At 45.3% G+C, this 27190-nt stretch overlaps 2 protein-coding genes across 6 annotated transcripts in view; one reads left to right on the top strand and one right to left on the bottom strand.

Annotated features, from left to right (window-relative positions):
• Window positions 1–27190, bottom strand: part of LOC135920480 (eukaryotic translation initiation factor 4E-1A-like) — a 99492-nt gene that overhangs the window by 35884 nt on the left and 36418 nt on the right. For 4 of the 5 annotated variants that reach the window (XM_065454746.1, XM_065454743.1, XM_065454747.1 and 1 more), the window contains exons 4-5: window positions 25255–25394; window positions 7041–7110 (exon numbers count right to left, since the gene is read on the bottom strand). In XM_065454746.1, coding sequence (XP_065310818.1) covers window positions 7041–7110; window positions 25255–25394 — 210 coding nt within the window. The remainder of the gene's footprint in view (window positions 1–7040; window positions 7111–25254; window positions 25395–27190) is intronic. The other variant, XM_065454742.2, reaches the window with a different exon arrangement.
• LOC139060429 (uncharacterized) lies at window positions 16014–20376 on the top strand. The gene is made up of 2 exons (XM_070539569.1): window positions 16014–16472; window positions 16530–20376. The coding sequence occupies exon 2, from the start codon at window positions 17447–17449 to the stop codon at window positions 19520–19522; it is 2076 nt and encodes a 691-aa protein (XP_070395670.1). The 5' UTR covers window positions 16014–16472; window positions 16530–17446; the 3' UTR covers window positions 19523–20376.

Genomic DNA, 27190 nt, shown 5'->3' with positions numbered 1-27190 from the left:
GCTTTCACCACATGGATCATCTGAAGCATCCTCTTGGTCAGTGGTACAGTCAACATTTGATTTTTCAGACTTCTGAGGGGCCACAAAAAAAATTGAAGGGCAGTCTGAAAAAAATTAATGCATGTCTTTAACTGCCTTTAAGGGCTAAAATTACCACAGGCACGTCTGAAAAAGCTCTGAAGGCCTGCCAGTACGCTTATTAGGCATATCAGGGCTTGTACTGTGACAGGAGACGGGGTGTAATTAAGGAATACATACTGTGTCTCGTGACAATTGCCCCCTTCCCACGCTTGTTATGCTTCACCGCCTAACAGTAGTGTACTGAGGCGAAGCTAACTTTCGGAGACTGGCATTACGCAACGCGATGTGCTCTGCGAGCTTCAAAGCCAATTGCGAGGATTACAAAGGCGGAGTCGGTGCCATTGGTGATAGCGGCGAATTCTTTCAATGCAAAACACGGCACCGCACGGCAAAAAGCTGAATAGCGAACATAGAAGCAGCTAGGCCTAACGTTGCCGCGGTGGTGGTTACGGCTGCCAGCGGTTCTGCCTGCGAGAGTGCCGGTTCGAGGCGGCGAGATAATCAATATAGCGGCGGTGGCGGCTTTGATTAATGCCATTTCAGACCTGCAGTCAGGGCAATATACATTGACTATATGGAGTACGTGGTGGTGCCGCAAAACCGTGCAAATTATCGGGCATGTCCGAAAAATCGGGCGTCTAGAAAATCGGTCGTTAACTACTCTGGCAATACATCGTGCCGATTACACGGCGTCAATGACGATTCGTTGCGATTCCTCTGTTACTGGAGCCAGCATTAACACGACTTTCGTTCCCTTTCAATAAAGTTACAGCTAATTTTCCCTGATAGAAGCACAAATTCCCTGAGTTTTCCCTGAGTTTTTCCAGACTGTTCAAATTCCCTGAGAATTCCCGGTTTTCCCGGTTGGTAGACACCCTGTCTTTACCGAATACGTACAGTAAATGCCACTGCGCGCGGTCGCCGCGATGGAGTGTCCTGAACCGGCTTCTTTCGTGAAAGGTAGGCAAACTCCGAGAGTAAACAACTATGTTAAATATGTTCTTATAGTGATTTCTATGTATAACCAAATAGAGCAGAATGAAGCCTCAATGCAGCAATAGCACGGGTTTGCAGCGACCGACTGCGAGTCTGCATGCGCGTCCGAGCACAATGTTTTGCTTTTCCTGCGAGTGCGTTTCTGCACCGCGCTGTGAGCTTTAGGCCGCAGCATGAGCATTTGACAGTACACTAGCAACCATTGTTGCGTGGACGCTATCAGAACTGTTCAAAAATAATTTCGTTAGAGACTTCGACGCCTACGGTGACTTGGTTTTTTGGTTTTCCGTGCCTAAACCACTTTCTGATTATGAGGCACGCCGTAGTGGAGGACTCCGGAAATTTCGACCACCTGGGGTTCTTTAACGTGCACCTAAATCTAAGTACACGGGTGTTTTCGCATTTCGCCCCCATCGAAATGCGGCCGCCGTGGCCGGGATTCGATCCCGCGACCTCGTGCTCAGCAGCCTAACACCATAGCCACTGAGCAACCACGGCGGGTATCCTACGGTGACTGATGTGCCGTCACGATCATTCAATCTTTTTTCGTCTGCCAAGTTCTTGGACAGTTCAATATTTCTCAGTCATCAGTCAGCGTGTGATGTCCCTCTGCTTATTCCTAATCCGGTGCATTGTTTCATAACACAAACATGACCATATGCCATGCCTTTCTTCATTGTGTGTCTTACCACTCCCTTTCCGTTCCAGTGAACTTGCCAGTATCCAGCATAAACGAGTTCATAGACCAAGCCATCATGACATTAGCCAGGCAGCGGGCGCGGGCGAGCATCTCAGTGCGCGTTTTCTGCTACTCACCGAACGCAGTCCCGGCGCCGTAGCAGAAATCTTCCCCGCGTCTGTGCATTCTGCATGCCAGAGTTGTAGCCAATGGCTGTTTGCCGGTTCCAAGTTTCGCAAGCAAAGCTTCACGCAGCTTCTTGTCCTGCAGCTACCTTGAATAAGGCTGACACTGGGCACCATTGCGTACGTCTGCCACTACATATTATAGTGCTTTCAAATGTCAAGCAGGCACCCAAGGCAGGAAAGCCTCACCACTTAATCAGAACCACAGCACAGGTGGGACTTTAAACTTTCTTTTTCAGCTCGCTTCGGCACTTGCGAAGCAGCCGACAGGGCCGCTGTGTCAATGTGATCCCTCATGCCAAGCGACGCTGACAGCGGCATAAGCTTTTCCAGTGGTGGAGCTCACCCCCAATATACCTCATGGTCCAAGCATGCGACATTAACCAGGGTGTCTACCAAGTTGACATTTCCGAATTCCCCGAGTTTTCCAGGTTTTCCCTGAGCACCTTTGCGAAATTCCCTGAATGAGCCAGAACTTTGTTTTATGTCAAGACAGGCTGACACCACGTTGCCCGATGCTGTCACTCTCTAGTAAGCATGCTGAAACAAAAAATTACTTAAGGAAGGTTTTAGTAAAATGCACAGCGAAAGAAATGGTAAAGCCCATTCTAAATTGAGTCAAACATTTTCAAATACGAATGAAAAGGAGATGCATACATAAGTAAATATTTTCTAACATCAGCTATTTCTATCAACTGATAGCAAGCTCATCTGTATGAGGTCCTGAACTTTGTCACAACTAAGGTTCTCTCTCAGCAGCTGGGAAGTCAACCTCAACTGTCCTGACATACTCTCAGCCCGTACACAACATCTCAGTGTTGGGTTTCACTGCTTAAACAATTTATTTTAGTTTGGATGAGGGACACTTGTGTCTCAGCGTCAGCCAACACTTAGTTTTTTTAGCTCAAGCTCCTTCAAAAAGGCGGCGGCACCCTTCTTTTCCCGTTAATTCCTCAGTGCGTCAGTCCTTTCTGTTCTCATCCTCCTTTTACCACGCTTTCACCACATGGATCATCTGAAGCATCCTCTTGGTCAGTTGTACAGTCAACATTTGATTTTTCGGACTTCCTAGGGGCCGCAAAAAAAATTGAAAAAAAAAACGGGCAGTCTGAAAAAAATTAATGCATGTCTTTAACTGCCTTTAGGGGCTAAAATTACCACAGGCACGTCTGAAAAAGCTCTGAAGGCCTGCCAGTACGCTTATTAGGCATATCAGGGCTTGTACTGTGACAGGAGACGGGGGGCACGCATGTGTAATTAAGGAATACATACTGTGTCCCGTGACAATTGCCCCCTTCCCACGCTTATGCTTCACCGCCTAACAATAGTGTACTGAGGCGAAGCTAACTTTCGGAGACTGGCATTACGCAACGCACTGTGCTCTGCGAGCTTCAAGGCCAATCGCGAGGATTACAAAGGCGGAGTTGGTGCCATTGGTGATAGCGGCGAATTCTTTCAATGAAAAACGCGGCACCGCACGGCAAGAAGCTTAATAGCGAACATAGAAACAGCTAGGCCTAACGTTGCCGCGGTGGTGGTTACGGCTGCCAGCGGATCTGCCTGCGAGAGTGCCGGTTCGAGGCGGCGAGATAATCAAAATAGCGGCGGTGGCGGCTTTGATTAATGCCATTTCAGACCTGCAGTCAGGGCAATATACGTTGACTATATGGAGTACGTGGTGGTGCCGCAAAACCGTACAAATTATCGGGCGTGTCCGAAAAATCGGGCGTCTAGAAAATCGGTCGTTAACTACTCTGGCATTACATCGTGCCGATGACACGGCGTCAATGACGATTCGTTGCGATTCCTCTGTTACTGGAGCCAGCATTAACACGACTTTCGTTCCCTTTCAATAAAGTTACAGCTAATTTTCCCTGATAGAAGCACAAATTCCCTGAGTTTTCCCTGAGTTTTTCCAGACTGTTCAAATTCCCTGAGAATTCCCGGTTTTCCCGGTTGGTAGACACCCTGTTAACGCTTATAGATCTACAGATAAACCCTGTTAAGCCGTACCAGCTTAAAGAGCACTTTCGTTTTAAAAGTAGTAAAGTGAAATGCCCGACTCAGCGGTCATTCAACATAATGTGTTTTGTTTCCGCATAAACCATACCAGTTTATTGTGTATGTATCGGTTAACATGTAGCGTTTCTACTTTTCGCAACGAAATCACGGTGGTGCGCCGGCCTGGCAGAACAAGCCTCAGACTGGAACGGCCTCCAAGTGGAAACACAGAAGGCGCTTGGAAGGGTGAAGCCACATCAAGATCATTTTGGCACCATGGGTGCTATTCTCGACACGCATGGTGGCTGCACGGCCGCCATTATCCGCCATGTTGACCGATTGGTTGTGGAGAGCTCACGTGCCTTGAAATTTGTGCCGGGAAACGGAAGTTTTGCGAAATGTCATTTTGCGTTTTCATCAAGATGACGAAACGTGACGTGGTGCTGCAAATTTTATGGACTAATACATTTTTTTGGTCCTTGGCAGATATATTGTGATGTTAGCGCTTCAAAACGAATGTGAGCGGTAGCGTGCAGAAGCCAGTGCAATGCATCTGCAATTGCGAGAATATGTGGTGGCGATCCAAGATGTGCGCCATGCCAGCTTGCTGATTGGCTGAAGGAATATCTCGTGAGGAGCGTCGCAGAAAGGGCTGTTTCGTAAACGTCATTTTGACGATGCGTGACGTTGCGCTGGGCCGCCATTGCCGAGATTTTCTGCTATAATTTTTGCTGTGACAAGCCGCGCGAATTATGCTAATGAGCAGCCATATGCAATGGCAGCCGAGAGGAATGCGTACCGCCACATTTTCCCCGTCGTTTGGCGCCACGAAAATCATTTGTTCATAACGGATGCTCATAGTATTTGCATCGCTCTCGGGTGGTGTTGGCATTTGTGTTTGGGGGCATCATTTTTCAAAAGAACGCGTTTATACGAAATAATATTGGTTGAACATAGCAAACTTTCGGCACTGTTGTCCACTTTTCACTGCTGCATTTGTATTGTAATCAAGATTAATGCCTTTTCGCACAATCAAAAGTTATGACAATGGCCTCTTTCTAATTTATAAAAAGAAATGTACGCAAGGCGGCGCCTTGAAGTTTCCTCCCGCGGTGCGAGTAACCAGCGAAATGAACAAGAGATGGCAGCGCCGGCGCTTGCATCGCGCTAGTGGATATCTCTGGCGCGCGCAACGCTATCGGTGATATTCGGCCGTTTCTCAGCCAGTCGAGTCGGGCTGAGTCACTTGCGTTTCATGAGATAGCGATAACGCGGCCTAGAACGTGCGCGCATCACCACTGGTAGGTCGCATATGTTGTCTCAAGCAGGAAAACAAGCGCGTTGGCGCCAACATGCGATGACTCATTAAATTTTCCGGGGACACGCATCCTAGCTATTGAAGCAGACGGCGGCTTGTAACTCAGCAGACGACGGAAGCGAGAAGCGTTTTCGACGGAATAATCATACACTTTGAGATAGCTGCTTTATTTTCACTGCGGAGGAAAACTTTTGCTTTACCGATAACGCTACATTCAGTGCCTTCATTACAGTTTCTTAGGCGAAACGTCAAGTTGGCGTCATGTTACGTAAGCAAAACGGGGCCACCAGCGCCATTTTGTTTACGTCGCGCCTACGTCACGCATCAAAGAAAATGGCGGAATGTCCAGAATAGCACCCCAATGTCAGAGTCGGAGCGCTGTGGCCAGACTGAGCATTTTTCTTCAGCATAGAAGAAAAATTGGACATCGTTCGTGCTGTCAAATGGGGCACAAAGAAGCCTGTGCTGGCACGCGAGAGGGATCTACCGTTGACTACGGTGTGTGTCATTTGGAATGCGAAGAAGTTGCTTGGCAGTGCTGCTGCGATCGCGAAAATACATCGGCTATGAGGTTGGACTTTTCACCATCGTTGCCTCTGTTATTGCCGTAGTGTCGCCTAACAAGTGATGAGCACAACATGGAAAGCGTAAGTACGGGTGATTCAGGCCTAACAGTGGCAGATGCTTTGCGTTATGCGAGTTTTACGCCGCCATCGTCGCTACTAGCCCGCCACGGCATCTAACGAAAATAAGACTTGTCGCTCAAAGTTAATAAATACTGCATGTTTTCTGCCCTTTCATCGCACTCTCTCGTAGTTCCGTTTTTGACAGGTAAGATGGCGATGTCACGCTATTTCAGTTAAGCAGTACTACTGTTTAGTATCAACTTTTTTCGAGCACCGGCCAACTAAGGTTTAACAAGGTTTCACTGCATAAACGTTGTGCAGCAGCATGACCATGCGAGGTCTTATTGCAGTGTTAGCCCGTTTTCTCTCTTGAGAAAGAGGATCATAACCGAATTCCTTTGTTTTGTTTTGTTTGTCCCGTTCTCTATGATGCACTCACCTGTATTACAAAAGTTTTGTCCTCACAAATAGCCATCACACTCTTTTTATGCAATCCCTCTCGGCTATTACGGCTTTACAGGGCAAAAACAACCAGCACAGAGCTCATAAGTATCATGCTGGTTCCCCAACCGTAGCATGACACTTATGAGCTTATCGCTTATCGCTGTGATGAGCAGCGGCATCGGCCTCGCACAGGAGGCCAGTGTAGACAGTGATTTCAAGTCTAGTAGACTTGAAATGCATGAGAACGATGCCAGTGTATCCCAAATATTTGATAGCACCTGGTGCTTAGATGTTTCAGGGTTCCCTTAAGTTGGCCGTACACATACAAGCATCCACTGTGATGTTTTAGTTCCCACTGCAAGTGATGAGATAGTGAGCAGGTTTCCCATTTTCTGGGGATACACAGACGCCGGTTATCTTTGTTGAATTGAAACTGATACACCCAAAACAGTTCACAACACATACACACACCGCGGCTGACAACGTGTGTCACATGTTTGCACATCTAAGAGACATTTCCGCATACTGTAGTCACTGATGCACCAAAAGGCTACACACTGGTTCCCTGACAACTTTGTGTGAATGGACATTGTGTAAACTTCGCAATGTATGAGCTAAAACATCTCTACATCGTTCCACAGCACGCAACAGTAATATTTTCAAGCAGCGTCGCACCACATTGCACAAGCTACAGAAAAGGAAAGGCTCACCACGCCCCCGTTCCTCCTCGCCTGTTGAAGAGGTCCACAGGCTGAGCATGGTTCTGCTTTCATTATCTGTCTTTTGTGTGTGGCAGGATCCATATGGACAGGGATATAAGGGATGAAACAGCCGTTCATGTTTCTCATTCATGGCGCATGCAGCTCTTTTTTCTTTCACAGTACAGGCATGCATACAAAAAAAAGTGGTTTTGTGCTTCTTCGGTTAAAACCAACCCATGATCTACTAGAACCAAGAGGCTGCGGCCCTTCTGCTTTTTGCCTTGAGGAGAAAAAGGGTCGAGATTGGTTAAAAGTCAACAAAGCCTAGTGAGAAGGCTGTTTGAATGTTTGTGGTCCGGACGGCACCAGGAATGCCTAGCAGCATTAAAGAGCCGCTAACAGACTAATTTTGTACTCTTGTCATGCAAAAATTTTGATACTACCCTCTCTGGCTACTGTTCTATATGCCTGTAGTTGGAAGAGGCTTTACAAGAGGATCTGACACATCAGTTAACATGGGCGATAATGACATTTTTAGAGAAAGTGAACTAAGGTCTCTTGATTAATGAAATCTGCATCATCTCGCAAGTGCTCAAACACGGACAAGTCAAGCTCCAGCACCACTTGTGGGGATTACGGAAACAGTGGAACCTCGATTATGCATCCCCCGATCAGGTGACGACCTGCATTTTACAACGAATTTGCTTGGTACCAGCAGAACCCCCATAAAAAGTAAGATATTAAAAAGCTTGATTATAAGACAATTTTACGCTAACCCCGCTTCACACGACGCCTTTGAGCAGTCTAAGAAAGAAAGAAAAAAGCGCCAAGCAGGCGCAGGCTGGCACGTAAACACACTGAAGCCAGCTGATAATGAGTTACATTCACATTTCATTCGAATAACAGCAAAATTCGTAATTTTGAAACAAATATCCTTAATTTTGCGGTTTTTAGTGTTACTTTGACAACACGTAATTTTATGTTTAGATCCAATCCATAGAAAAATCGACAGTTGCAAGAACTTGTATGGTTTAAATCGATGCCATCCTTGCTGTACTTGTGTTACAATTACGGTGCTGCAGTGTCCTGTAGTCTTTGGCACTTCGACTCAGCTTATATGCAACATTATGGCGACATAGTGCATTCAATACGAGTCCCGTTTTGAAAGACAAGCAAATTCGATGGCCGAGTATGGAAACTCCGTTGTGGCTCAGCGTCAACGATACACGGATGGCAGGACCAGCAGGAAGTGCCCTTTAAATGCAAGGCCAGTCGAAGAACTCTGCGAACCTCATAGGGGCCTGGTACCATTCCTGAATTAAATGGTTGTGCGGCCTCTTTAACAAGTACATAATTTCAAACAAAGCTCAAAGGTGACGTGATCCTATGCGATCACTTATGGAGATAGTTTCACTTTCGCGAGACTTTGCTTGCCCCAGTACCAAACCCCTCAAAGTATACGGCCGATAGTGCTCTTGGCACCGATAACGAGCTTGGCACAGTGCCAGAAACACTTGCCAGGGTTACTTCTGGTGTCGAGTCAACAAAGTTTTGCTAAAGTAAAGCTATCTCCGAAAGGGATAGCGCAAGAATGCCACCCAAGAAACGCTGTCTCCACCTCGGACAATGGCAATAAGTGAAGGGAACTTGTTTCCGAATTGTCCCTTCTTTCCAACTTATGCGGGCGTGTTACACAGCGTTGACAACATTTGGCAGTTTATTTGCACGTGACCATGTTGGAGACTTGCTGCCAAATGTTGCAGCTCTGGAATAGAAGCCGATGTGTTGCGGCTGAGCAAACGTCAAGAAAAAGTTCATCGATTTTCCTTAAAGGTGAGAATAAATATTCGCTCACAGCTCCTCCAATTAAATGCTTGGTTGTCATCTTTGAAATAATTTAATCTACGTTCCTTGGAACAGTGCAGGTTCGTGTCGCAGGCTTAAGCCTGTTTCACATGATGAGATTTTCATCGCACCGGAAGTGCGATTTTCGTCGTTTGCGATGAAAATCGCAGTAGCAGTGCCGACCCCCCGATTTTCAGCTGCGACCAACCAGTTGGTCGCACAGTTGCACCGTCGCACCGATCGCTGCGATTTTCCGTCGAAATTGCGCGACAGCCGTCAACGGAGCTATTCCGCCGGTTTGTTTTGGAAAATGGTGTCTCGCACGACAAGTGCAATGCGCGGAGACGTGGATCATCCAATTCGGTACGTACGCGAAGGGAGAATAAGTAACTTGTACCGCATATTCGATTCTCCCATTTATGTACGTTTGTTGACAGGCTACGCAGCAAATAATATGCATTTTCACTTTTGCTTCGTACGCCTTTGCGAGTTGTCAGTGCTAGGAAGTGTTCGATCCCCAGCAGACAACGAGGTCGTCGCAATTTTCTTTTGTTGAGTAGCATGCAAAAGTCGCGCTTACGGAGCAGCTTGAATTATTTCAACCTTGGCAAAGGCAAATGACAAGACAGCAAAGTACCCGAAGTTTCAGCGTTGCGCTGAATGCGGTACCGTTCAGTTGCATTTTTTCGTCGGTTTTCAAACGTGAATTTCCCGATGCATCTTGAAAGTTTATCTTACCTCTTATTAAATTTGACAGAGCAAAAGTGTTGGCTATCGTAATGAATTTGCTACGATAGCATTAAATCTGTGGCTTGAATAAAAGATTACATGCACGTTAAGTTGCACCTCTTCTCTGGAGATTTTTTTTTTTTTTGCACAGAAACCAATAAACACTGACTATGTTGCGGACTTTGTATCCTTACTCCATCTGTATTAACACTTGCTTTGAAAGGTAATTAACTCTAGAGCTAGTAGATTAAGTAAATTGCTTGCTATAGTGGCACAGTGACAACGTACCCTCCTGCACAATAATGTAGAACTCGTGCAATTATGCGAAAAGCAGGCAAACGGCCTGTTCTTGTGGGGATAAAACAGTATAAAACGACACGCTGAAGAAAAGTAAATCAAACTGTGCAGTGAAGTCAGCCAGTTCAGCCAGTACGAGCAGTTCTTGCACGTTCACAGCTGATCAAGTGTGCAGAAACATTCATGCCATACATGTTTCTAGTAAGTTTCTAATAAGTTTGTGATCACATATATTAGTGTGTAAACCCATATAACGATATCCGCTGCGATTACTATCTTTATAAGTAATGAAATACCATACTACTTGCAAGAACATATATCACCAGAGGATTTTAGAACAAATTTCTGCATTTCAACTATACACAATATGTGGTTTATTCAATAAAAGGCCACAAACAGGGCTTTTTTTGCAATGACAAACTGATTCCAAACTTTACTTACATACAGGCAAAAAAAAATTATAGACAAATATTGTTCTTCAATTTGTTCACCTGCCACTGCGGCTATAGCATTCTGCTGCTAACACAAGGCGAGGGGTTGATTTGCCAGCCATGGAAGTCACATTTCGTGGATGGGAGTCATAGGTAAAAAAGAAGCTCTTGCACTTAGGTTTAGTTCATCACCTTTTATTGAACCCTTAAACTTCGAAATACTATTGCATAGGGGGCATACTTATGCAAAATCTAACACCAATAGAAAGCAAAGGGCAGAATTGTAAAACGACCATCGTTCGTGATAATTCGAGTGTGTAAATATTCATTGCATCAATATGTATTGTTCAACAGCACTGCACAAATAAGCATGATCAAATATAGCAAGTACTCTGTCAGGAAGCTGGTTCTACAGATGTATAAATGTCAAGGCATGAATGCTCATACTACGTCGCACACATAGCACAAAGAAAACCTTTTTCAAGAGTTGTCCCTTCTGGCAGATATGAGTGGGCCATAAGCAGCAGAAAGATTATTGCAGGACATTGTGTAATACTGCTTATAAAAGAATGAAGAGTGAAGAGGCTTTTAACAGCAGTACTGCCTCATGCTACTCTAATAAGAGCAACGATGAGCAAAAAATTTCTGGTAGAGCACTTAAACAGTAACTTTCTGAAAGAGAAAATTCCAGGCGAGAGTCGGAGGTACATTTGGACCACACACACCAACAACACGGGCAACTACAAGAAACACTACAGCCTATGGTGTATTACAGTCTATGGGAAAGCTATCTTCTATAGAAATCAAGAATGATGCAACAAGCCCTCAACAACACTGCAGACTTTCTTGGCCAGTCTGGCCTCTCGCTTTCTGATAAGTCAGCTCATATTGACGTCGGAAAAGAAAGAAAGACTAGAATCAAGAACTACCCCAGATTGCACATTGTGATTCCCATAGCTGGACAAATATGCCTGCAAGTCAACATCCACAAATCCTCAGCTAGTGTAAGCCCATGATGGCACGTGGGTGAAACAATTATGCAATGCCTGGACGCAACTTCCACACCTGGTGAAAAGAATAATCTCGAAATCATGGGGGTGGACGAGTGGATACTATGGAAAACCTCAGATGCTGTGTTTGTGTCCAAGGTATGGTACGGTATGAATTACCAGCAGCACACAAAAAAGACAACTCATCGAATACAGGCATCGGGTAGTAATAACAGGTCTTTCCAACTTTACCATGCTTGAAGACCTCTATGAGAAAGATAACGAACAGGCACCTAGACAGAGTACAGTTGCAGCCTGCAGTACAAATTCTTTGTCCCCAAAGCGCAGAACCTCGTCCCCAGATACTATGCCAGCTAGCATGTGAGATGCAAAGACGACTACCCCTCCCTTCAGAAATACAACCTCGAGAGTACCTGAACTTGAAACACAACAGGCCCATACCGTGAACTATGGGGGCAAACAATTAGGCCAGGAGACTATATGCAACTGCCTAACACACAGAGGAGGTTGCTAATCATGAAGATGCAAGCAAACATAAGGCACATAATATGTACACTGACCTGGCAATAGCAGTGTAACAGTAGTATGACACTACATAAAACTACGCCCCATATAAGTGAGTACCATTCCAGGTCATCCTACACCTAGAAAAGTTGAACTGAAAGCAATCAAAGTAGCACTTGTAGTGCGGATTACACCCTGCATGGATTCACCAGAAACTGTCTGGGCCTGCAAATCACACAAGATTGTCACGAAAATCAGGAGATTGACACGCGACTTGTAAGCACATGGCCAGAAATTTAATTACAGGATACACAGCCATGCAGATATTCCAGGACACAAGAGGGCTTATAAGCCTGACATAATAACTAAAAACTAGATGAGTTTGTGTGTATTCATTATTAAATAAAATGAAACAGAAATAACAGAATAACAGACTAGAATGAAGCACTCTGTGTGTTCACTTCATTCTTGTCCATCATATTTCTGTTGCAATATAGTTAATGAATTCACGAGTAGCAGCAGCAGCAGCTCTAGCAGCAGAGCGCGCGTGCAGCAGTCTCTCTCCGACTTCCCAATAGGTTCAAAAATGTGTCCCTGTATTTAATTAAATGAAATGTGCAGCCACAGTGTGTCGCTTGGTAACTACAGTGCATAACCGAGTCATAAACATTATGATTAATGCATTACAAAACACAAGTGCGTAACATAATTCAGAAAGACTTTGATGGACCCGCTGGATCAACACAATGAACCACTCATTGCACTTTCCACGATGGTGATCTTGCAAAGTGCGATGTGTGGCATTACCAATCAATCCAATAAACCCAAGCCAAACATGTGCATAACCTCATTAAGAAACACAGACATAACCAATAATACAGAAAGACTTGAATAAACCATTGGAATTAACCCAGCGATAAACACCGGGGCCGCACATTTCAGCTTCGCTGGTTTACCGTCTGTACAGCGTGCATGGGCAGTAACTTTTTCTGTTATTATTTGGTAAGTATTGTGTAATGTTGTGCCAGTAAAATACGTTGGGCTAGTTGGTGCAATGTACTGATACTGCTTTTTTTGCTGGTTTTTTTCTTAAATGTTGTACCCTTCTTCCTTTTGTAACAACTTTTTTATTCCCCCTTGCATAATACTCCAACCTTGCAGCCTGCGAGGTACATAAATAAGTACATAAGCAGGTCATTCATTCATCGGCATACACCTCGGACCATTCCTTGCTCAACAAACGTCACTGTGTTGATGTCTCGCAGCATGCATCTACATTAACTGCCATTTGCGTTTCGGTATGGTTTGTGAACAGTGTAATGCATAAAGATTACATGACATTAAGGTTGTGACCTATGCGGCGCATAAGCAAACCTTGCAAAAGATGACATGTTCGATTATTGAAATCAAGACAAATTGTATATATCGCAGTTACTTTACCAGCATTTAACTGACCCCTTGACAAAAGCTTCACTTCGCATAGATTCCAACACGTACACTGAATCTGCAGTTTTTTTTTTGCTTATTAATGTAGTCATTACTGCACGGCCACATAGTAGATTTGAAAACAAGGTTAAATAAATTTGTTTGTTGCAATATAACAATATGTGTAGATCTCTGCTATTGTAACCCCAGAACTTGATACAAACATGCACACTATAGGATGCAGACAAATGCTCAGGACAAATTTCAGAATGTTTGCATCCTGATACTTATGAAAGTGAACGGTCTCATTCCATGGCTGTCAATGAGAGGGAGAGTAAACTTAATTGTGTTCGTGATAAAACGCATTGATAAGCTCAGGCATATAGTCATTGCTTAACACTTTCGAAATGAATAATTATAGCTTGCTATCGACACTGAAGCAGCCTTTCGACAGCAAGAAAATGAATCAGTTTTTCCAGCTCTGAACATTGAATTGCAGGAAATGCAAGCAGGCATAAAATTCTGCTAATGTAATCTGTTTAGGAATACCAAATTGGAATAAACATTGAGACTTGCATTTGTACTTTCTCTGGCTGAGCAATCTAGCTTGAAATGACTCCCATAAGCATGCCATAACAATGTTGATCTAATACAGGTTAAATGCATGACTAGCTTAAGAAATCTGGATGATTGCTATAAATTACAGTGAAGAAACTATAATATCTAATAACATTATTAATATAATAATAATATTTATTTCCACAAAACAGGCTAACCGTGAGAGGCGTGCGAGGCTGAGCAGAAAGCTGAAAAATTCTACGGCAAGTGCCTCTGCCGTGGGCCTATGATCCTGCATTACGAATAGCACGTACTGATATGGTCTTCTTGTTAGAAGTTCCGAGTATACTACCAGCGCGAGACACGGGACAACAAAGTGGACGAGAAGCGTGTCTTTTAGAATGCTATGTTACAATGTACAGGTTTCTACAAAAGTGACGGTAACTGCTCGAAACATTTGATGCGTCTGCTTTTGCGCCTTTAGAAATATTCGGAGAGGGCTCCCATATATATATTCGCAGCGCAAGCACGGCGATGGACGAACCAGGCTAGCGCTAAGGTTGAATTTCACAACACAATTTTCATTCCACATCGTAATCACACATATCGTTTGAGGCTTCGATTTGTACTCATTTTTTGGGCAAGACTGAGCATAACTGCCTATATTCATTGTTTTTCGATTAAACGACGGTTTTGTGTGGTCTTCTCAAAGTCTCATTATCAGGGTTCCACTGTATACTGCTCACAGGCGCTCTCCGCAAGTGGCACTCATCGCTAGCGGCAGGTGTTGCATGAAGAGGGTACATGTGAAACGAAGCCACATCTGCATGCCACAGTGCTGCTCAGTGGCTGCAGCCACGCAGTCACTTGTATGTGAAAAAGGCTTAACTCTTTCTTTCCTGCAGAAAATGGCCATTTTTGCCAAGTATCTACATGTTTTTTTCCCTTGGGAATATTTTGTTGTACAATGGATTGTTTTACATGAAAATGTAGCCGATTGTTTTGCCTTTCCCATGTAATAACATACAAAGTAAGCACTGCCACATTTTTTTATATTTTATTTCCAGAAGCTGAAGAAAAAGGAAACATACACGCAAAGATACAAAATTGAAGCTATACTTCACCACACATAGAATAATAAAACAACTAATATACAAATGATTGTCTGTGAACTCGGGTACACTTCCTGAAAATTTGAACACTCTAGGTAAAGTACATGTTCAAGCAGCCTCTTATTTCAGTGCGCATGACGCATGTGCCAATCGGCGAAACAGTTACGCGTAGTTGTAAAACAAAGATGCGCTTCACAGGTGGCGCAAAGAACATTTGTCTCGACTTTTCTTGGTGTTCACATAGCCGTGCTTGCAATTCCTTCGATTGTCAACCTTCTCAGGCTTGTGGCGAACCCAGTCGGGTGGCAGATAAGATTTGGTGACTGGTTGATCATTAGGATTCAAAATTTGCTTGATGAGCATCTCGCAGAAAGAAAGCTGGTCAAAGCAGGCACTCAGACGTAGCTCAAGAATATTGGGGTGCTCTTTCCGATGCTCTTGAAATAGAACAAAACTATTCACACAAGCAATATCTATGCAGTGGAAGAAGTGTTTTCCACCAGCGCACACATTTACGAAGGACATTGTATGTTACAATGATCTGGTCGGATTTGACAACGCCCAGCATACCTGTGTTGTACTCATGCACCAACAAGGGCTTTCTTATGGTCCTCTCGTTTCACTTGTTGCCCACTTTTGCACGTCTCTTTGCAGGCACATTCATTGGCTGTATGAATGGTGCTCATAAGACTTGCAGCCCGACGGTCCTTCCACTGAAGAAAGAAGACGTTTCCTTCCCAGATCCAACGAATGTGTCCACGTTCAGCTTTCTTTTCCCATTTTGAACCTTTCAGATCACCAGGGAAGCCTCGATCTTTTCTCGTTTCACATGCCAGCGTTTTGCACAGAAGGAGGTGTTCGAAAAGGTGCTTCAAAGTATAAAAATTGTCCACGCAAATTTTGTATTCCCGTCCTAAATATTTATCACAAAGTTTACCAACTACACAAGCCAATCCATGCGGTCCCGGTGTCTCCCGCTTGCCAGTGTAAACGAAGAACTGCAATGTGTATCCAGTTTCTGGCTCAGCTAAAACCCACAATTTGTAACCCCACTTCGTCACCTAGTCCCGAATATATTGCCCGATTCCCGAGCGTGCACCATCCATTCATCGAATGAAATGGCTTCCAGTGGCTGAAAAAATCGTGTCGACGCCTCGTTGATCTGTTGAAGTAGCAAGAGTACCTTCCGCAGTTTGCCAGCTGAAGCAGCACTATCATCCTCAGGGTCCGAGATATGCAAAAAAGCAAGCAGGGACAAGAAACGCTTCCGGCTCATTATCTTCCCTGGGAGTAGACCGCTGTAAATTGTTCCGGTGTTCCAGTACAAGTGGAGTCAAGGTAGTTGCACGATGCCCATGTAAATCAACAGTGCAATGAAACACAACATCTCAGGGGGCGTGACCTCTAGCCAAGAGCCATCTGGCTGAGCATAGCAGGGCTTCTCAAAAATCTTCATCCCCGCATACTTGTTCGTGTGTGCGCAGAAAGTGGCAATTGTGTCGGGGGTAAAAAGCATCATGAACATGTCCAGTGCACCGAGAAACCTCTGCGTCTAACTTCAATGCGTCACACCCAGGTGTACGCCAGGTGCACCTTTCTGTGAGAACTTGACTCGGCACGGCACGGTGTGTGGCAAAATATCAATATCGCCTCCATATAGAGTTGACACCCTAAAAGAAAAACGTAAACAGGTGTCACTTACAAAGCACAGGCACCGTATAACAACACTGACATCCAAAACTATGCTTACCTTGCCACACTAGTTGAAGGTCCGGGCTTAGAGGAATCATCACTGTCGGAGTCGAAATCAGATGATCCAATGTCCTCTATGGACTCCTCACTACTGCTCATATCAAGAATATTGGCATCAGAAGCAGCGGAATCACTTTAAGGGGGGACGCGGGTCTTGAAATCGCGAAAAATGGTCAAAAATGGCAATATTCAAAAATTGCGTTTTTGAAGTCTTTAATGTTCCAACTATGCCTCTACAAAATTTTATGGCTCAATTCCAACTTGAAGTATAAAATAAACGGTAATTTATAAACGTCGGTGAGCCGAAATTGAACGCCAAGCGCGAAGATTTGCCTCATTTTCAAGCTGCCGTAGCTCCGCGCGACGCGAACCGATCGGCGCCATCTTGGTCTCGTTTGAAAGCTGGTTTCTTGCTCTCCATTCTGGCGCCCCTCGGCACGCTGTAGACCCTCGTGCAGCGGAGCGATTGGCACCCGTTCTCAAGCGGGAAATCGTCGCGAGACAGCCGCTGATTGGGTGAACCGGGCGCCTCCTCGAGGCGCAGCCCCCCCGATTGGCCGTGACGTATGCTTCGCCTTCCGCGGCCGCGTTGTTCGACTCCTTCACGTCGCCTGCTTTCGCCTGCACGCACGTCATTTTTCGCGCTCCTCTTTGTTTCCTAGTATTTTTCGTTCTGCCTTTTGTCTTTATCGTTCTTCTAGATATTTTGGCTATTGAGTCGCTTCTTTTAACCACGAATTTCTTGCTTTTGCATGCCTGGTGTCTTTGTTCCGCGTGTCACGATGGCGCGAGATGCGCGCTTGAAAGCAAGCACGCGAAAAGCAGTCAGCAAAAAGAGACGCGCATGGAATAAGAAGAGCACTACATCGTCGAGAACTACAGCTTTGTTGATGCCGCCTGCTGCTGTGCCCTTGGTGGATGCGGCCGGACTGAGCTCGCCAACAACAGCTTCGCCGGTGGACGCGGCTGAACAAACCCCGTCGACACTAGCTTCGCCTGTGGACGCGGCTGGACAGTACCGATCAGTGTCAACTTCGGTGTTACCGCAAGTCTTTGCAGTGCCGGTGGATGCGCCTGGACTAAGCCCGTCGAAAATGCCAACTTTTGAGGCGCTGCAAGTCGCTTCAGATTCCGTGTCATCGGAAGCGGCCGAGCCGGCTGACCTAAGCCTAACGTCGACTTCGGCGTTTCCGCACGTTGCTTCGGTGCCGACAGACGCGGCTGAACCGAGCTCGCGTGCTCAACGCTTCGACACGGTGTTTTTCACGGAGGCGGAGTGCGCAGGGCGCGAAAAATACGCAGACAACATTAAAACTTCATTTGCGAAAAAGTCCGCGACTTCCCGCAAGTTCGAGCTAATGAACGTCGGCACAGCAAGTGAAGATGACGATCGCGGCACAGAGTACATCGTTCATCTCTCAGTGCTAAAGAAGATGTTTGTGTCCACAAGCTGCAGCAAGTGTGGGATGACCACTCTCCAACTCGCAAAGTGCAGTGAGAGAGAATACGGCCTAGCAGTGAAGTTGGAGCTCACATGCTCAAATTGCGATTTCGCGGAGCGGCACTTCTCGTCGCCACGAGTGCCCAAGAAATCCAACATCGCGCCCTTTGAGGTCAATTTGCGGGCAATGAAGGGAATTCAAAGTATAGGCAAGGGAGCGACTGCCCTAGTGGATTTTTGTGCCATCATGAACCTCTCTCGCCGAGGGCTTCACCACAAGACTTTCAGGGGGCATATGGACACCATGGTGAAAGCTTGCCAGGCAGTAGCTACTGCTACAGAAGCAGCAAGCGTCAAAGTGGTGATGGACATGTACAAGAACTTCCTGAATCCACCAGGAAATGTAGATGTTATATTTGATGGCACATGGAAAACACGTGGTCACAATTCAAATATTGCAATTGGCTGCATCATAGAGCTATACACTGGCCTAGTACTGGACCACGTTGTGCTCTCGAGGTACTGTCGTGGGTGCCAAGGGGCACCTGATCCCAATGATGATGGGTACGGTGACTGGGCTGTGAACCACAAGTGCATGAAAAACATCGACTGCAATGCCGGCCGGATGGAGACTGAAGCAGCTATCATTTTGTTCAACAGGTCTCTGGAAAAAAATGGGTTGCGGTACACAACTATATTTACTGATGGTGATAGCCGCACCTTTCATGCATTGACCTCAGGAGGAGTGTATGGATATATATCCATTGAAAAGAAAGACTGCTTGAACCATGTCCACAAGCGGATGGGGACGGCTCTTCGCAACTTGGTTGAGAAGAAGAAGGCACAAGGAGAATCTCTTGGCGGAAAGGGCAACCTCACCCAAGATAAGAAAATTACGAACTACTATGGGTATGCCTTGCGGAGCCACGACGTTGCAGGCATGAAAACGGCAGTGCATGCCACGCTGTTGCACATGACCTCGACAGATGAAGCCCCAGACCACAGTTGCTGTCCTCAAGGGGTTGATTCGTGGTGTGCCTTCAATCGTGCTTTGGCGAACCAAGTGGAGCCGCCACCACACAAAAACCCTCTGCCAGGCCACGTTCGCACTGCTCTTGAGCCAATCTTTGCAAGGCTGGGCGACGAGGCCCTCTTGGAGCGCTGCAAAGATGGCATGACACAGAATGCCATCAAGTGCCTACACTCTGTCATTTGGAGCCAAAGCGCCAAGAACACGCATGACTCTTTGCTGGCTGTTGAAAGAGCTGTTGCAGAAGCAGTTTCTCGCTTCAACCAAGGAATGGCAGCAACCAGCAGAGCTGTTGCAGCACAGCTTGGTTACAGTCCTGGGAGCTGCCTCATTCGTAGGAGCCTTGAAAAAGGATAAACAGAGGCTGTGCAGGTCTGATAAAAGTCACACCAATGCTGAAAAGGTGAAGAAGAGGATGGCCAAGAAACAAGCCTGACAGAACCCAGTACTACTGCCCAGGGCTTTTGTGAATGTGTGGCAGATTCATAGAAAATAGCAAGTGACTTTCTGAGCTTTTTTTTTTTGTCAAGTGCCAATGCAATACAGAAGTTTTCACAATCTTTACATGAACAGATTTCTGTGAGTTTGGTGTTATTGCGTTCAGTAATGACTGGGCTGCATGCTAAAGCATTAAATTTTTCCATGTGATAGGTAAACAAAAGTGGCAGAGTAAGCAAAACTTTGAATGCAATTTTCTCAGCTTTGCTTTTTCGATCAAATGCCTTTGCCTTACGGAACTTTTCATAAAGTTGCATCAACTGATTTTATTGAATTAGGTATCATTTTTTCAGTGAAACCTCAGCTACATCCTAAAGCTTTCCATTTTTCATTAAACACAATAGACTATCAATTAGGTCAGGTGTAAGCTAATTACTCCTGCATTGTTTTTTTCTTCCTACTTTGTTATTCATTCATGACCTATATAATGACTTTAAAAAAATTTCTTTAGCTTTAGGATGTGCAGTGGGTCCTTGGAAATGACAGCTATTCTTTAAAACTAGATTTTTTAATTAGGAGATTATCATAATGGCCCGTAACAAAAGACCTATGTGGGATAAGTTATTTTGCGAGATCTTCATTTCTAGATGAGATATATCAAATCTGAATATATATTTGGAATCAGCATTCAAAGATATATCTGCATGCGAATTTTCAGGAAGATACGTTAAGAAATTTAAAAAAAGTTTTCAAGACCCTCATCCCCCCTTTAAGAAGACTTCTTTTTCAGCGGCACGCAATGCGTTTTCATCGGCATGTTGTGAAAACTTCGCGCTACCTCCTCCGCTGCTTTTTTCGCAGGAGCCTTCGCTCCGGAACAAGGGGGGGGGACAAAGAAGGTGCGCAGTAGTTTTGTTACTGGCCAGATGGCGCTAGGCGTCCGTAAGCGCGGAGTTTTATTTTTGGCGGGGCATTCAAAAGCACCGATCCATAGTGATCGATGCTCTATGGTGCGGTACGGAAAGAGTTAAGTCTGTATTGCAGTGAAGCGCAAAGTAAGACGGGAGAAACTGTCTGGGGCCCATGCTGGTGCTTATGGCAACCTGGCATTATCAGATCAAGTACCCACACTGTGGTGGCCTCTTCATGCATCTGGACAACACCAACGTCTAGGTGGAAACCTCTGTCTGCTACTACAGTAAAAGCTCGTTAATTCGAACCGCAAGGGGAAGCCGCTTCAGTTCGAATTAACGAAAGTTCGAACTAACGAAAGTGAAGGAGAGCACTGCGATTTGGAAGCAGCAGGGCATGTCAGAAATTTGGCGTGTCAGAAAGTGATGGCGTGTGCCGCGGGCACACGCCATCTTCAAGTCGAAGCTCTGGGTCCGACTGTGCCACACCACTGATGTCCACCGAAAGGAACGTTAGCCGAGGCTTAACACTATCACAATGAATCGCGACGGCCGATACCTCTTAAGCTGAAAACAGACGTGCACAACCGATGAAGACTGCCGAGACAAAGACGCTGAACATGCGAAGGTGGCGAAGGCTCCGATTCGTTGGTTCTTGATTGCAAGCGCAGCTGCATCGCACTTGATTCGCTGTGTTTTGGTGCTTGCCGCGCCATCTCCGCACAACAATAGCAGCTGCACAAGATTTGCAAAGCCTCCGAGATTCGCAACGGACAAGAAGTTTCAGAGGTTACGTAGAACGGAGAGGTGGCAGCCGCCGCTGCCTTCTGGCTGACCCCGCGCCGGTTAGATTTTTTCCGATTTTGCCTTCTCTCGCCGTTTTCTCCATTCCGGAGGCGATGTAGCCTTGTGTGTAGGCGGTAGGCGCGTTTCTCTGTTCATGTGCCAGGCGAGCGTAGTTCGAATTATCCGTGAGGGAACCTTCTCGCGTTCGAATTAACGGACTTTTTTATACATAGACTTCTGAGGAGCTTGGCCGGACCAAATCGTACAGTTCGAATTATCCATAAATTCGAATTATTGAAGTTCGAATTAACGAGCTTTCACTGTAATTTGGCCGAGTGCCTAAAGACACAAATTTCTGAACTAAGTTTCTGAACTACAAATTTGACCAAGTAGCAAGTTTCGGCAATGTTTTAGGCCTTCGTTCTAAAGTAGTGTCCCAGCAGGGTGCTTCAATGGCCAACTGGATTTAAAATGCGGCTCTAGAAGCAAACTTCAAGCAACTTAGGTATGCCCTCAACAATGAGATGTGAAATGCTCCTTCCTAGAATATGCAATATGAATCTTAGAATATGCAAACGGCGTCTGGTTTCCATATATGCAAAAAGATGTACACATGCTCGAATCAGTTCAACGAAAAGCTGTTCGTTTTATCTACCATAGATACCGGCGCACTGATTCTCCCACAGAGCTGCTTTCCTACGCAAGCCTAGACCCCTTATCAAGCCACGTCACGCTCCATAGACTCAAGTTTCTTTATCAATTAATTCATAACGCATTTAACATGGATCCTGCTACTTACATTAGTTTTAATCGTTTTAGAGAAACACGTCACAAGCATGACTTTACGATTAATGAATACTCTTGCGCTAACACATATTACTTTTCCTTCTTCCCTCGAGCCATAAGAGAATGGAACGGCCTAGATAAATCTATAACTGCGCAGGATTCCTTGAAAAAGTTCGCTGAGCTCACAGCCTCGTCAGTCTTGTCAACAATCCAGACCTGATGATCATGTTCAGACTGTATTGATTTTGTGTCGTTGCCCACTCGGTGTGTAACTGGCGTATTACTGTACTGTACTGTATACTGTCTGTATTGTTGCCCGCTTGATGTGTAACTGGCGTATTACTCTACTGTACTGTATACTGTATTCCTATATCTTGCTGATAAATCCACTCCTGTAACAGTCCCAGTGGGACTAACAGTATGTTAAAAAAAAAACACTCAAAACACTTAAGCTCACCAACCAGCAGCAACTTTCACTGCCACAAGCACAGGTTAAAAGATACCGTATTTACTCGCATAATGATCGCACTTTTTTTGTCAGAAAAATTGAAGCAAATTCAGGGGTGCGATCATTACGCGGGTTAAATTTCCCGGGAAAAAAAAAATTTTTTTTTCGTCCGCGTTTGCTGCGGGATGCGAGATTGCGGGTGCGGGACACCAAAACAAAAATGGCGGCTAGCGGAGCGAGCCGAACGCGCCGAACGCGATTTTTTTTTTCTTCTCGTGAGTACATTACGTGCATTGAAACAGTTTCTTCCGTATTAGTGATGAATAATATCGTTAATATCGGCAAGTTTGCGGCAATAACGTAGCCATGTCCACTTTGAGGGGACAGAAATAGGTGGGCGCGCTTAGCTGCCAGTGACAGAAACACATGACGGGCATGCTGCGGAAACTGCGGCATCTGTCTTCACTACTTTCCGCTAAGGGTGGGCGAATATCTTAGCTGTGTTACAAGCGTCGGCGTATGAATAGGGTACACTTTTAACGTATCAGAGTAAACGTGGCTACTATCATTGCCGCGCGCGATTTGTTGCGTGCTCACGAGTGCAAAAGCAGATGAAAAGAATCGAAATGCGCCTTTATTGTTTTTGTTGACATCAGCCATTATAAAGCCAACCCATAATAAAGGCAAGTTTGGTTGTACCTCATTTTGTCATGGAAGTGCGGAAAGTGATGAAAGTAATGAAATGAGGCATCTACTTAAGAATGTTTAGTGCGTGCAGGCCGCTTGGCTTGTCTTGAAGAGTCGTTCGCGTAGCATTCGACAGGTGGTAAGCGCGATCATTATTCGCTAGACTTAGCACACGACATATCGCTGCGGCAAGTTCGGGGTGCGATCATTACGCGGGAAATAAAAAAAATCGAATTTTGACGACAAATTTTAGGGGTGCGATCATTACGCGAGTGCGATCATTATGCGAGTAAATACGGTATGTGCATGATGAAATTCAGGGCAAGAACAAGATCGGATGTATGTGAGTGGTGGTGCAAGCATGGTGCCCACTGTTGGCTCGGTTTCCGATAAAATACCTGCCAATACCAGAATCTAGGATGCCTGGTGAGCACCTCTTTTTTGGTGTCTGAAGGAATTGCGACATGCAGGAAGGTGTCGCTGCTCCTAAAATTTGTCGAGCAGCTACCATATTTTTCTGCATATAAGCCTCACTCTCAAATACAACGGCCCGAAAAGAAACAAAAATATGCGCATGCCACGCAATGTGGGAATCGATGCAAGTGAAGCTGTCTGCACCGTTTACTTAGACAATTAGCAGTGATGTTACAGCGAATATTTATATTTCTATAGCATTTAGTGCAATACTACAGTGGCGACTTGCAAACATGTTAAACATTACCTTGTGTGCATCAATGCTGTTTGCAGTACACAGAACACAGAGCAAAATATTCGCTTGAGGCATTGTTGTGCACTATTGTTAACAACCTCCAAAAATGTTAGCATTGTCACTGCCTCACACAGCACATCGCATCATGGCAGAAGTGTTAAAACTTAATTGAATTATGGGGCTGTATGTGCCAAAACCACAATCAGATTATAAGGCACACTGTAGTGGCCTACTCCGGATGAAGTCTTACCCTCAGGGGTTCTTTACATGCACCTAAATCTAAGTACACGAGCACTTTTGTATTTGTCTTGTTGAAATGCAGCTGTTGCTGTCAGGATCTAACCCCTGACCTGGAGCAACGCCATAGCTGCAATAGTACCGCAGCAGGCACATAAGTGTCGATTTGACATATGGCCGCTTCCATACTGTCGCCTAGACGCTACGATGCTTTAATGCGGCTTTGCGTCCATACGCCCTGCATCAGCTGCTTTGCCTTACCGAAAACTTGCAGAAAGATTTCATTTTATTGTCCCTGTGGTTCAGTACAACACAAGGCAGAGTGCCTTGTGTTGTACTGAACCACTTGCCTGGTTCTTGAGAAAAAATGGGAATTTGCCTTTGTCTATGGGAATCCAGCTGTTGGCAAGACTGTGCTAGCATGGACCTGTGTCGTCACCTATCAGCAGCTGTTAAAAGCAAAGCAATCATTCCAGCAGGGTTGCTACGTGGGAAGGGCGGTTTAATTGAAAATGCCTACGCCTACAATATCAGCCAAGTCTAGTATGGCAGCAGCTCCCGTCAACAGAAAATTGGCACCACTGGACAATAAAATAAGGATGACGACGAGGACATTGTATGGGACATGTGTATGTGGGTGGAGAAATTGGATTTTTGCAGCACCAATAGTATTTGTATTCGAAAAATATTCTATTCGCACTTGGTTTTCATTATTAGAATTTGCTAAAAAACTGAGAATTTGGTATTCACACACACCTCTAACGGTAATGCCTCAGCTGTCATTGAAGAGACAACAGTGACAGCAACAACAACAAAGGCTATATCCATTTCGGGAGCAACATATCAGCAGGATATCAGTACCAATTAATAACAAGGGCTGCAACATTCACATGGCACAAGTTTACTTGTCATTAATTGTGCTTCGAAAGTCCAGCCCCCTACTACTTTACAAAGATCAGAGTTATGAAGGTCATCATATATTGCAAGCTGTCTCATATGTCGCAACATGCAGTACTCTATATGGAAAGCAGTCACTGTATTTCACAAAAGGAAATTTAAAACCTACAAGTCAATAAAACAAACTTACCCAATCTTAATGTTGCCATCAGCTCGGCGAACATCAGCAGTCCAGACAGCAATCTTGTCAAGTTTGGGACGAATTTGGACCACAGCGCCGTTTACGTCGTCACTGAACTCATCAAAGCCCTCTCCTATCAGGCACAGCAACTGTTAAATACAGACAGCAGGGGCATCACAACTTGACACTGTCCAAAATTATTAAAACCCCTATAGTATGTCAAAGCCCAGAAATTATAGAATTCCATGAAGCTGCGCCACAAGCTAACAAATACATCCTGCATCCTATTAGGGTATTGCTGCAAGCAGAAGGAATGGCACCTAGAATCAAGCCATAGCATGTTAAAACAGGCCCGTAATTTTGTAGCAATGCCTTCTGCTTGATTCTATGCCACTTTTATCATCCACTATTCATGGCTGGCTGATCGCCCGATAATGCAAACGGAGCATCGCTACGAGGACTGACAAAGCGTGAAAAGGAATATCAAGAAAGGCATGACAAATCACAACCCAGGCCTCAATACTCACATGTTCATATTGTACCCACATTTTTTCAATCATTATCAACAGCTCAACAATCACTGAAACTGCCTTTGCAAGTGACCTACTCCTCAGTAGACCGATTCCACCAGGTGTATGCTTCAATAAGTGAGCAGGTCCCTTTGCAGCCCTCGGACTATGGGACCCTAGTCCAATATACAGTCACCGTACCAATAAATTGGACACCGATAATCCAGACATGTTTGGTAATTTGGACAGCCTCGTGGCACCACCAATGGCCCCACAGACTTAATGTGTAATGGCAACAAATATTTCAGACAGCCATCAACTCTACATTCGATTATTCAAACTCTGCCCGTGGCTGTAGCAAATGCCAACTCTGCCTCCATTATCGCCTCTGGCAACAACGCTGAAACATGAAGTATGGCCTCAGAGATTCCACACTAGATGCCAATCCCCGAGGCCTTGTCTTGGCCACAACACTACAGGTTTGTTCAATTAAGAAAAGGTACATAGCACCACAAGCGAAAAGGTGCAGGTGGTGCCAGTTATGGTGTGCTGGGATGCACCCACTCACTGCAAGGTTCAAGGATGCACTGCAGCGGCACCTTGCCTTGCACCCCCTGTTCAATCGAGCATGGGGATGCAGGGTGCACAGTTGCACTTCTGGGAATCGAAGGCCTAGGTGCAGTGCCGCGTTAATAGGTGCAGAGAAACTTGGCTGAATGGAATAAACCCTACGCCTCAGAGATTTAACTCCAAGAACCAATCTTGGAGGCTTTGCCTGCACTGCGAGGTTGCATCAACATCCCTATCATATTCTATTCCGGCACCACTGCGCATGGCCTTTGTTGTTTCAATTTGCCTTCCAGACAGCATTCCGCCATTCTGTGCTTGTTTAGTATGCTTTCCAGACAGCACTCCACCGGCTCCAAGAAGTCTTTCTCATGAAGTTATCGACAGTCCCCATCAAATGGCACTAGCAGTGCCCTAGCAGTCCAACTCTGAACGAGTCTTGAGTCACAGTGCAAATGAGCCCGACTTCACAACTGAAGAACCTGAACTGCTCCCTACCACAAAGAGCTCAAATGCGGGCATTTTTGATGACCTGCTATGTGGTGTGCCGATTCCTGGAGCCATTACATTTGAAGACTGCAGACGCCAACAGTGCAATGTCACGTGCCAAACTGAACAATGATGAAACAATTGAGCAAGTTCTCCCCGACAGTCAAACAGCGACTAACTCTGATGATGATGATGTGTCGTGTGCTCTGGAGCCTTCACATGTGGGTCTGACTCTAGCCTTTGCAATCCTTGCAACGGCATACAGAGAACACAAAACTGGCAGAAATACAGGTGGACTTTGGTGCACATAAGTGGAAATGCAGGCAGGGATGCTATAACCTAAAGCCATTCCAAACTTTTCTATTCCAATTATGCAATCA

The sequence above is a fragment of the Dermacentor albipictus genome, chromosome 1 (assembly GCF_038994185.2).
Source record: "Dermacentor albipictus isolate Rhodes 1998 colony chromosome 1, USDA_Dalb.pri_finalv2, whole genome shotgun sequence".
Taxonomy (NCBI): domain Eukaryota; kingdom Metazoa; phylum Arthropoda; class Arachnida; order Ixodida; family Ixodidae; genus Dermacentor; species Dermacentor albipictus.
Note: the sequence above shows the minus strand (reverse complement) of the source record. Positions and strands in the feature narration are given on the sequence as shown.